This window comes from Talpa occidentalis, unplaced genomic scaffold (assembly GCF_014898055.3).
Source record: "Talpa occidentalis isolate TD23 unplaced genomic scaffold, MPIMG_talOcc4v2.1 talOcc4.9, whole genome shotgun sequence".
NCBI classification, from domain to species: Eukaryota; Metazoa; Chordata; class Mammalia; order Eulipotyphla; family Talpidae; genus Talpa; species Talpa occidentalis.
In genome coordinates, this window is record NW_023605305.1 from 248806 (window position 1) to 259664 (window position 10859).

General features: G+C 69.1%; 1 protein-coding gene across 1 annotated transcript; it reads right to left on the bottom strand.

Annotated features, from left to right (window-relative positions):
- Positions 1–3375: 3375 nt before the first annotated feature.
- On the bottom strand, positions 3376–4255 carry HES4 (hes family bHLH transcription factor 4). The gene is given in 6 exon segments (XM_037500596.1): positions 3376–3489; positions 3492–3641; positions 3643–3713; positions 3800–3887; positions 3973–4068; positions 4148–4255. Coding segments are annotated over 6 exon segments (627 nt in total).
- Positions 4256–10859: the final 6604 nt, after the last annotated feature.

Consider the following 10859-nt stretch of genomic DNA (forward strand, 5'->3'; position numbering starts at 1 on the left):
CGGGACTCCTGGGCTTTGAGGCTCCTGCTCTGCGCACCCCGAGCTGCCCGGCGGAGTCGCGCCCCGCCAGCCTTGCCGGCCCCAGGCCCCAGGGGGACGGCGGGGCAGGCGGCAGCTGTCCAGGCTCAGGGCCCTTTCTGCGGACCGGCTCCTCCCTGACGCGAGGGGTTTCCTCCCCTGCAGGTTCTGACCAGTCTCAAGAAGGACATGCAGCAGCCCCCACGCACTCCCCCCCACTCCCCCCCATCGGTCTCTGCCCTGGGAGCCCAGGGTGTCGCCCAGGCTGTGCCCAGCCCTCAGGGGTCGGCTCTGCTGTGGCAGGGGCCTGGCGCATTCTGTCTGCCCGCGCCCTCAGGATGGCCGCCTCAGCCTGTCCAGCTCATTAGCTGCTTTACACAGGACAGGCCCGGTCCCTGTCGCCCGCCTTGGCTGGAAGCCATGCTCACGATGCAGATCGCTTCTCCCTGAGCCCTCACAGCCACCCCGAGGGGCCTGAAGCTGTGAGCGGCGCGGCCCGAGGATGTCCTTCCCTACACGCGCGTGCCCCACGCAGCCCGCCTTGCAAACGAGGCACGGCAGACACGGGGACCGACGACAAGGCTGGACGGCAGCTGGATACCGGTGCGCACTCCTCGGGCAGCAGCCGGCTGAGGCGCCTCTGGGCTACGCCCAGCCGCTCGCCTGACCCGGCCACTCCCAAGGCCCTTCTTTCTCACCCCAGCACACGGGGTCGGGCTTCAGCACGAGCCTGGGACAGCCCCGGCCCAGAGCAGTCGGCCCTGTCGGGAAGAGTCTGCCAGCAACCCGGCACAGGGAGCCCACTCACCTCCCAGGCCCTGGGCCTCCCTCGCGGCACTCTCTGGCCCTAAGGCTGGAAGGGACGGGGGAGGGACTTGTGTCCCCGTCACGTGGCCACACGGCCCTTGCCTGCCCTGGCACCTCCTCCTCGGCCATCCTGCAGAGCCCTTGCCCACCTGGGCTGGAGGGACGGAGGCGGACCAGGCCTTGCAGGAGCTGGGCGGCAGTTGGTAATCAGCTCAGAGCCCAGACAGCTGCTAAGCTGGGGGGGCGGGGGGTGTCTGGGGAGTGACTTGCCCTCCCCTGCCTGGTGCTGTAGGCCCGGCCCTCTGAGCTGGGGGCACGCGTGGGGGGCCCGAGTAGGGGCAGCTGTGCTAGGGAGGCACCAGGGGACACCTTCCAGGCTGCACCAGGTTCTCCCTGGTGACCACAACCCCCTCCCGCACACCAGGCACGCAGGGCCTCCCCCAGACCCTGGAGCCCCAGGCCAATGCCCCCGGCCATGCCCCGCCCCGAGGCAGTGGGCCCCAGAGAGAGGCGCAGTGCGCAGCCCCTGCACCCCACTTAAGCCAGGGGCCCTGCCATGGGGAGCAGGTGACCGCTGGGCTCGGCCAGCAGGGGCCTCTTCCCGCCTGTGCTGTGCCAATGAGCACTTCTTGGCCTTGCCTTGGGATTGTTTCATGGCCGTAGTCAAGAGCAAGGAGCCCCAAACCCAGTGCCCCAGGAGATGGCCACCCACGACTGTGTCCTGCATGGCGCCTCCCAGGAAGGCCCCAGGCCACAGGAAGCAGCCAGGCCAGGGACCCTCAGGCCACGCGGGAACGCCAGGCACCACGTAGCTCCTGCGCCTCCCCCAAGCCAGAGCGGTCCTGCCCCGCCCAACCCCATCACTGCTGGCCCCGGCCCCTCACACAGCCCAGCCCAGCAGTGAGCCGGACACGCATGTGAATGCAGCATTTATTGGCTCTCGGTCAGGAGCAGAAACTGGGTTGGACAGAGGCACCAGTGAAGGAGACCCCAGTGGCCTGCAGGCCCGCAGCACTTCCGGCCCCCCAATCCCTGCCCCCACGTGCCAGTAGCCAGAGAAGGTGCCTGGGCTGTGATCAGCAGGACGCCTGCAAGACAAAAGCAAGACAAAGACAGCAGGGGTGACCAAGGCCACACCCCCACCCCAGGCTGGGGAGGGCAGGAAAGAACCCCAGGGTGAGCTGGAGGGTTTGGGCCACAGCTCCCCCCACCAGGGCGGCCCAGCCAGCAGGGCAGTGGATGGAAGCAGGGCCTGCAGGACCAGCAGAGGCCGGGCAGGCGCTTCCCACAGCTGGGCCTGCTGTCCTCAGTTGCTGAGAAGGGGCAGCCAGAGAAGGGGGCGATAAGGCAGACCCCCCCAGCTCCCTGAGCTGCCCTCTGAGTTCCCACCGCCGGGTCCAGGCCCCCCCTCCGCTGTCAGGATGTGTGGGGCCGGTTCTGAGCACCCCTTGCCCACCCACCCAGTTGCATCCCCAGCCCCTGGCCTCCCCGCCCCTCTGCACAGAGCAGGCCCCAGGAGACCCAGTGGGGCTGAGAGGCCGGCTCCCGCCGCAGACCTCCAAAGGCCCCAGCCGTGGGGGGCCCGTCCGACCCACACCTCCTTCCTCGCAGATCTGCCCGCCCTAGATCCGAGCGAAGCGGGCACGGCACCCAGGTCCAGGCCCCTGGAGTGTGCACACCCGGATGGGGCTCTGGACGCTCGGAAGATGGGTGAGGCAGCCAGAGGGCGGGGGAACTCAGAAGGCCCCCGCAGGGGTGCACGCCCAGGCCTGGGAGGGCTGGGGACAGCCCACCGCACCATGCACGGGGCCGAGGAAGGGGGGCCAGAGTGGGCAGTGACTCACCTCCAAGTCGATGGCTCTGGCTGGGCAGGCGCAGGGCAGGCAGGGGGCAAGTCCTGCCCCTGGGAGGTGGGTCTTGGCTCCGCAGGCTGGGACCAGAGTCTGGCCTGGGGGGGACTCCACCCTGTGCTGAGCCTGAGAGAGGGCCCCCAGGCCCGCTGCTGGGGGCTGGGCCTGCAGGGCCCCCCCAGGCAGGTGCTCAGTGCAGTGGACAGAGTGAACCCATGCCCACCGGGCCCCCTGTCCCAAGGCAGGGCCTGGCAGGGCAGGCCCGAGAGGGTGCCGGCACCCTGAGCCCCACACACTCGGTGCCCTCTCCCGTGGGGCCGCAGGCCCTGGGGGAGACACGGGAGAAACGCCCGGGGGACTCCGGGGTCCTGCAGGACTCTTCCCCACCCCAGAGCATCCTGGGGCGCGTGGTGACTTGGCACCTTCCCGCCGGAGCAACCCCCGGGGCCTCTCACAGACCCCCAGTTCGCAGAGGCCGCTGCTCGGACCCCGCCCCCCGCAGCGAGCCCGCGGGAGGGGCCCGGCGGGGCGAGGCAGGGAGCGGGGAGCGCAGCCCGCAGCCGCGCACGCGACCGGCCGGCCCCGCGGGGCAGCCTCCGCCTAAGACCACCGAGGAGGCGCCCGGCGCGGCCTCTGAAAATAAGCCCCCTCAGCCGCAGCCCCGCGCAGGCGGCGACCTCCGCCCCGGCAGGCCGCGGCCTCACCGCAGCCACGGCCTCCAGGGCGCGCCCTGGCCCTGCGGCCCCGCCCCGCGGGCAGCCGCGGGCGCCCGGCTCGGGCCCGGCGGGAGCGGGCGCGCGGAGACAGTCCCGGGGCGCCGCCGGGGGCCGGGGCCTGCGCGGCCGCGGCTCGGGCGCGGGGCGCGCGGCGCGAGGGCTGCAGCTGGCCCAGGCAGGCCGCCAGGGTGGCCGAGAGGCGGGGCGCGCACGTCGGCGGGGACGGCTCGCAGCCGGCCAGGAAGCGCCTCCACCTCGGCCAGACACTCGCGGAAGCCGGCGCGGTACTGGCCCAGCACGGCGGGGTCGGCGGCCAGCGCGGCTGCGGGACGAGGGACAGGGGTCGGCGGGCGGCCGCGGCCCCGCGCGGCCCCCCGCCCCCCGCCCGCGCCCCTGCGCGGTCCTCACCTGCCACCCGCACGCGCCGCAGGCTCTGCAGGTGCCGCACGGTCATCTCCAGGATGTCCGCCTTCTCCAGCTTCGAGTGGCGCGAGCTCTGCGGGCGGCGGGCAGGCGGCTAGCGGGGGGGCGCCCCCAGCCCGGCCCGGGCCTCCCCCGCCCTCCCCGCGGCCGCGACTCACATCCTTCCTCAGCGCGTCCAGGAGGAGGGTCTTGAGCTGCCCGAGGCTCTCGTTGATGCGCGCTCGGCGCCGCTTCTCCATGACGGGCTTGGAGGACTGCGGGCCGGGCCGGGCCGGGCGTCTGAGTCCCGCGGCGCCCCCCCCCGCGCCCCGCCCCGCGCGCCGCCGGCCCCACCTTGCGGTGCTCCGCGGCGCTCCGGGGCGGGCGTGCGGATCGGCGGGCGCTCGCCGGCGCCCCAGCCGGCGGCGAGGCCCTGGGCTTCCCCGGGGCGTCGGCGGGCATGTCGCGCCCCGCGGCTGCCGCTGCCAGGCACAGCGCGCCTCGGGCCGCGGGCGGCGGCGGGCTCGGCGTCCCCTCGGCGGGTCCCGGCTCCCCCAGGCGCGCGGCGGGGCCCGGCTCGCCCCGGCGCGGCGCGGGGCGTGCGAACCCGGCCCGGCGGCGGTTCCCACACTCGCGCAGCCAATGGGCCGCCCGCCCGCCCGCCCCGCCCCGCGCGGCCCCGCCCGCCGGCCGCCGCCCCCGCGGGCCACAGAGGCCGCCGCGCCGCCCGCGCTCGCCCGCTCGTCCGCGGGGACGCGGCGGGGTTGCCGCGCCGCTCGCCGGCCGCCCGGACCCCTCGGAGGCGCGCGGGCCGGGCTCTGCGGGCGGGACCCCCGCGGGGCGCGCGGGGCGCGCGCGGGGCGGGCGGGCGCGGGAAATCCGAAAGGAAAGCTCCTTGGGGCGGCGGGCGCGGCGCGCCCTCCCCTGCCAGCCGCACCGTCCCGCCTCGGCGCAGCCCCGAATCGGACCCCGCGCAAGGGGCCCCGCACCCAGGCCCGCGAGGACCCCCTGCCGGGCGGGGCGCCCGCTGGCCGAGGTCGCGCGCCGGCCGGACAGTCCCGAGCGCGGCGGGGAGGGCGACCGCCGGGCGGCGGGGTGGGGTGACCGCCCCGGGGCGGGATGACGTCGGAGCGGAATGCGCTGACGTCAGTGGTCAGCCCGGCGGCGGTCGGCGGAGGGGAGGCGGGGTGGGGGGCGGCGACCTCACACCCTCCACCCGGCGCCCCGCGGGGCCCCGCCGCCCCGCGCGCCCGCCCCCTCTGCGGCTTCTGCTCTCCAGCAGCGGGAGGGCAACAAAGCCCCGGAGCGGAGCGGAGGACGGCGGCCTCGCCACTGCCGGCCAGGACCCTCCGCGCGGGAGGGGAGCCCAGCAAGGCCCACCCCGTTCCCGGGGTCAGAAAGGAGCGCGGGGGTGGAGGGAAGAGGGGAAGGCGCCGGGCAGGGCCTGAGGGGTGTCCTGAGCGGGTCGCCTCGGCGGCGGTGCGTCCCACTGGCCGCTGACCCTGCTGGTCTCGCCTTTCCGCGGCCAGTTCTAGCCGGCGCTGGTTCAGTGCCAAAGCTCCGCGACCCCGGGGCGCGCGCCAGGGTTGAGCTCAGCGCTGTGAGGCTCTCACCAGCCTCTGCAGCACGAGTTCGATCCCCGGCCAGGGAGCGACCCACAGGGCGCAGGACCTCTCCTGTGTCCCCGCTGCTCCCCTCAGCACTGTGTCCCAGTGGATTCGCCTGTTCTGCTCCCCGCTCTGTCTCTGGGGAGTCCTCTCACACCCACACCTCTGGCCGGCACCCCAGTTCTTGTATGTACAAACAAACAAATCTTTAAAAAAAAAATCCACGCCTCCCCTTCCAGGAAGCCCTCCGGAACCCTGGCACTAACCCACCCAGGCCTCGCGACAGGAGGCAGTCTGTCACAGAATGGAGGCTGCTCTCTCCCCTTTCAGGCCCCAAAAGGAGGGCACCGGGAGGCGGAGAGGGGCAGCGTTGGAAAGCCACATGGGGTAGAGCAGAAACTGGCCAGCCGGACCCTTCCTGCCCAGAAATTCCTGGGATGCCGGTAGGTCCAGTGCCAGGGCGGCTTGGGGCAGCCCTGTGACCTGGGACGTAGGAGGGGTGGGGGGGTGGAGCCCTCCTGTGGCCCCCAAATCCTGCACCCATGAGATGCGCAGAGAGAAAGCCCAAGAGCTCCTCCAGCCGCCGCCTCCAGCCAGGAGTGAACTCGGGGCAGCCAGCGCCATGGGGCGGGGGGAGGGGCCTTGGCTGGTGGGCTCTGGTGGCCCCCAGCCTCCTGTGGAGACCGGCAGGGCTCAGACAGGAAGGGAAGGCCTCCCGCCTCAGCAGTTCAGGACCTGGAGTCTGCGCCCCTTCCTCCACAATCAGTGACCCTTCACTTTTGCCAGGTTACCCAGCCCTTTGACGCTGCCCCACACTAGTGAGGGGTGGCCGCAGGCACCGACAGGGAGGCCTCCCCCTCTGCTGCGGGCCCCCAGTGCTCCCCCCGTCTCCGGGCACCCTACACCCATCCACAGGCACGTCCGAGGGAGCCTGGGACGCCCTCCCAGGTCTCCGGCCCCAGCAGGGAGCCCTCTTGCCCGAGTGAAGGCCCATAGCCCCGCCACGTCCTCCCGCGGGCTGGACGGCCAGCCCCCAGGGTTGCCAGCCTTGCCCCCGGGCGTCCACTCCCCTCCAGATCCGACCGAGGTTCTTGAGGCCTCTGGGCCAGCTGTCTGGACGCCAGCCCAAGTGGGTCAAGACCCAGGTGACTGGCGCGTGTGGCACCGCCCCTGGCCACAGGGGTGAGGGATGCGGGGCTGAGGCAGGAAAGCCCGCGGGGGGGGGCGCTGGGGGCAAAGATGGTGCCACCTTCCAGGCGGGACATGGAGCTCCTGCCTGTGTGTATGTGGGGGTCTCCTCCCCTCTGTCCACGTGGCCGCCTGCACCCCCAGGGCAGCAGCTGCCCCCACCGGCACGTGGACACAGGGCAGGCAGCCCCGGGAACAAGCCCCTGGCTGCTCCTGAGGCCTCCTCTGCTGCCAAGGGGCCGCAGCCCTGGGCCCGGGTGGCTGGGCGCAGAGCTGGGCAGCGCCAGGGAGGAGCTGCGGGCGCTGTCCTGGAGAGGGGGGCTGGTGCTGGGTCAGGTGAGAGCGGAAGGAGCCGTCAGGGTGGAGAGGAGGGGCAGCGCCAGGGCCCAGGCAGGGCCCGAGCACCAGGCTGCCTGCTGGGACTCCCGCGGTGCCCAGGCGGCGCCTTCTGCCGCACAGCGCAGGCCGCACCCTCCCTTAGCCGCGGACCTGGGGCCAGCCCTGTGGGCGACGGCCTGACCCCAGGACCTGGCGCCGTCGGCATCTTTCTCCAAAGTCTGGGTGCTGGCGCCCCTCCACATTTGGGAGATCAGGTTCCCCCAACTTGGGGATGTCTGGGATGCGCCCAGCTCCCGGGTGCTATTTCTGTCCACACTCTGCTTGGGCCACTGTGCCTGGGAGAGGAACGTCCTGTCTCCTGCTTGTCCTCCCTTGGCTGCTCCAGACCGGCCCCTGCCCAACAGGGGCTGCAGCGCGGCCTGGAAGATCAGCCCGCGGCTCGCCGAGCGCCTGCAGTCAGGACTCCCTGCGCCTCCTGCGGGTCTTACTCCTGGCCCTGGGGCGCCCCGGCTGCCCGTTCCCCTCATGCGGCCTCATCAAGGCCCAGGCCCCCGCAGCTGCGGCCGACCCAGGCCCACGCCACTGCCTGGTCACCGTGTGGGCCGGCGGCACCCGCCCTTGCGCAGCGGTCAGCTGAGGATCCTCTGGGCGTGACGACTGGGGGAGCAGCAGGCGTGGACTCTTGGGGCCATGTCTGCACGAGGCTCCCACCCAGGCCGCGGGCCACGCCCCAGGAGGTTAACGGACTCCAGCGTGGGGGGTCCTAAGGCCGGTTCCAGGACTCCCAGAAATGCTTCTGCCCTGTCCCCCAGGCGCAGGGCCCCAGGCCAGCAGGCTCGCGGGGCCTCGGACACGGTCTCTGGCGCACAGGAGCAGCGTGGGGCTCAGCAGCCGCCCGGCGGGCAGGCCCGTCCGCTCCTGGGGCTCCTGCACACCTCCTCCCTCCTGAAGCCCTCGGCGCCTCCGCCCGGCCTGTTCTAGCTGGCGCAACCCCAAGGTCCGCGCCCCAGGCTGCCCACAGCCGAGCGCTGATGCAGGGGGTGCCCGTGCTGCCCGCAACAGTCCTGGCCCCCAAGCACAGTGTCTCTGCACCCCGGCTCCTCGGCCTGCTCCCCTGGCTCTCCCTACTCAGGCGTCTGCCCCAGGACTCGTGCGGGGCGGCCCTCATCGAGGTCCAGGGTGTGCTGCGGCCGACGCAGGTGACCCGGGCGGCCGCACTCCCCGAGCATGTCCGCACCCGCCCCGCCGATCTCCCGCAGTGACCTCCCATTTCCTCGTGACCGCCTGTTTCTTCGTGACCGCCCGCATCCCTGGCCACACCGACACCCTCACCCCCCGTCAGGGACGCGCGGCCTACCCCGGCCTGGCCCTCTGCACACACCTGGGCCACCTGCCAGCTGAGGCGCAGCGGATCTCGCCGAGGCTGCGGCTGAGCCCAGGCTGCCTGCCTGTTGGGCCCCGAGGGCCTGCCCGGCCCCGCAGGCCCCCCAGCCACGAGCTGCACCAGGAGGTAAGATGGGCCTGGGGTCTGGGTGAGCGCAGGGACAGTCGCATCCTGGTGACCGGGAGTGGGGGCTTGACTGGCCTGGGGGACTCTGGGCGGCCACCAGCTGGTCGGGTCCCTGCGCCAGCCTCACAGAGGAGGGTCCCAGGCGGCACCCTCGCCGCGAGCTCACTGCGAGAATCCCCAGCTCCCGGGCAGGGCGCAGCATTGCTTCTTGAGAGGGCGGGAGCTTCCCATGACCCTCCCAAAGGCAGGATGGAGTGGAGAGATGTAGCCCTGGCTGCCGGCCAGGTCAGCACTGCTTGCTTCACTTAAAAAAAATAATAATAGGGCCTCCCCAGTGGTGCAGCGGTTGAGCGCTGGGTTGCGAAGCTGTCCGCAGCCTCGGCAGCGCCGTTCGATCCCCGGCTGCTCCCCGGCCACCGGAGGAGGGTCCCACATGGCGCGCAGACCTCTCCTGCCGCCCACTGCTCCCCTCAGCAGTGTACTTCGGTCCTTCTGCCTGCTCTGCTCCCCGCTCTGGCTCTGGTGGGTTCTCTCGCCCTCCCGCGCTTCTGACTGTACCCAGTGCTTGTATAAATACATAAATAAATCTTTAATAATAATAATAATAATAATAATAGGGCCTCCCTGGTGGCGCAGGCGGTTGAGCACCGCACTGTAAAGCTGTCCGCAGCCTCTGCAGCACCGGTTCTATGCGGGCCAGCCAGTGGGGGTCCCACATGGCGCGGCAGACCTCTCCTGTCACGCCTGCTGTGCCCCTCAGCAGTGTATTTCGTCAGTCTGCCTGTTCTGTTCCCTGCTCTGTTGCTCTGTCTCTGGTGAACCCTCTCACCCTCCCGCGCCTCTGGCCTGTACCCTGGTTCCTGTATAAAATAAATAAATAAATCTTAAAAAAAAAAAAAAATAGACCCGGGGCCTCCCTGGTGGCGCAAGGGGTTAGGACACAATCTATGAAGCTGCCTGCTGCACCTCCCCCTGCAGTGACCTTTAGGGCTAACCGTCCCTAGGTCCGGCTGGGCGACCCGGCGCAGGGGGAGAACAGCAAAACCCCCTGAAGCAGGGGAAGTACGGCGGAAGTTCCCTGAAAAGACAGAAGCTTATCAAAAGATAACGACCACCAGGAACCACTACAAGAATGCTAAAAACCTTATCCCGCCTTTCTAGAACTACAAGCTTTAATCCCTTACTGTCTTTCTAAACTTCCTTCTTTCTTCTATAAAGGTCATTGCTTGTTAATTAAAAAATCATATGAAATCCTTAAAACAAGGCTGACTCCAATGAAACATTACTAAACCCTGTAATAATTAAAATATAGTTTAGGTAAAAAAGTAGTTAATAAAAAATGCGATTCTATAGTTTAAAAACAAAACTAATGGTCTATCTACTTAGGAATGAGGCTGGGTCCAGATGTAGATCACCGCCCTGCTGGGGACAGGCTGAGCCCAGGAGCAAGCTGGTTTCCTTGATACTCATCGTCCCTGTGCTTTTGGAAAACATACATGTACTGGTCACAAACTCAAAGAAAATGACACTCAGATTTTCACTCTTGAAGTGTGTCTGTGTGTCATTTCTTTCGCCGACGCCCTGACCACCCTGCACGCTTCTCTCAACCCTGAGGTGGCCTCATCGTCTCCTGCTGTGCTGGTCCGCGGCAGCTGCCCGCAGTCACTGCAGCACGAGTTCCATCCCCAGCCAGGGAGCTACCCACAGGGCGCAGCAGACCTCTCCCGTCTCCCCGCTGCTCCCCTCAGCAGTGTGTTTCCTCAGTCTGCCTGTTCTGCTCCCCGCTCTGTCTCTGGTGAGTCCTCTCACTCCCCGCACCTCTGGCCTGTACCCTGTTCTTGTATGCATAAGTAAATCTTAAAAAAAAAAAAAAAAGACGTATTTTTACACGTTGGGTGACGTATGAGAGTCTCTATTCAAATGAGAGCTCAGGGCCCCCGGCGGCCTGGGGGTCAGTCTCAGGCTGTCACCACAGGGCCTGAGTGCGAGCCATCAGGAGCTGAACCGCACGGCCGCCCCCGGCTGCCCCTCAGCATTGTCTTTTGGTGGACCCACCTGCTCGGCTCCCCACTCTGTTTCTGGGGAGTCCTCCTGCCCCCCACCTCTGGCCTGCACCCCCGTTCTTGTATGCATAAATAAATGAAATAAATCTTTAAAATATTATTTTACTAAAAACATTTATCGAAACAGAAAACACAGACCAGGACGATCCCCCACGACCACTACTAACACGGTTTACTTGTTCTCCTTTATTTTCAGTTTTGTTTCTGCCACTGTGGCTGGGGCGGCTGCCTGGAAAAAGGAAACTGAAACAGAGAACTGAAACCTTGACCCAATGGCGCAGGCGGGAGGCAGGAGCGAGAGGCGGGGCCTCCAGAGGATAAAAGGCGCGGGCAGGCGGGGAGCCGGGCCAGAGGCACAG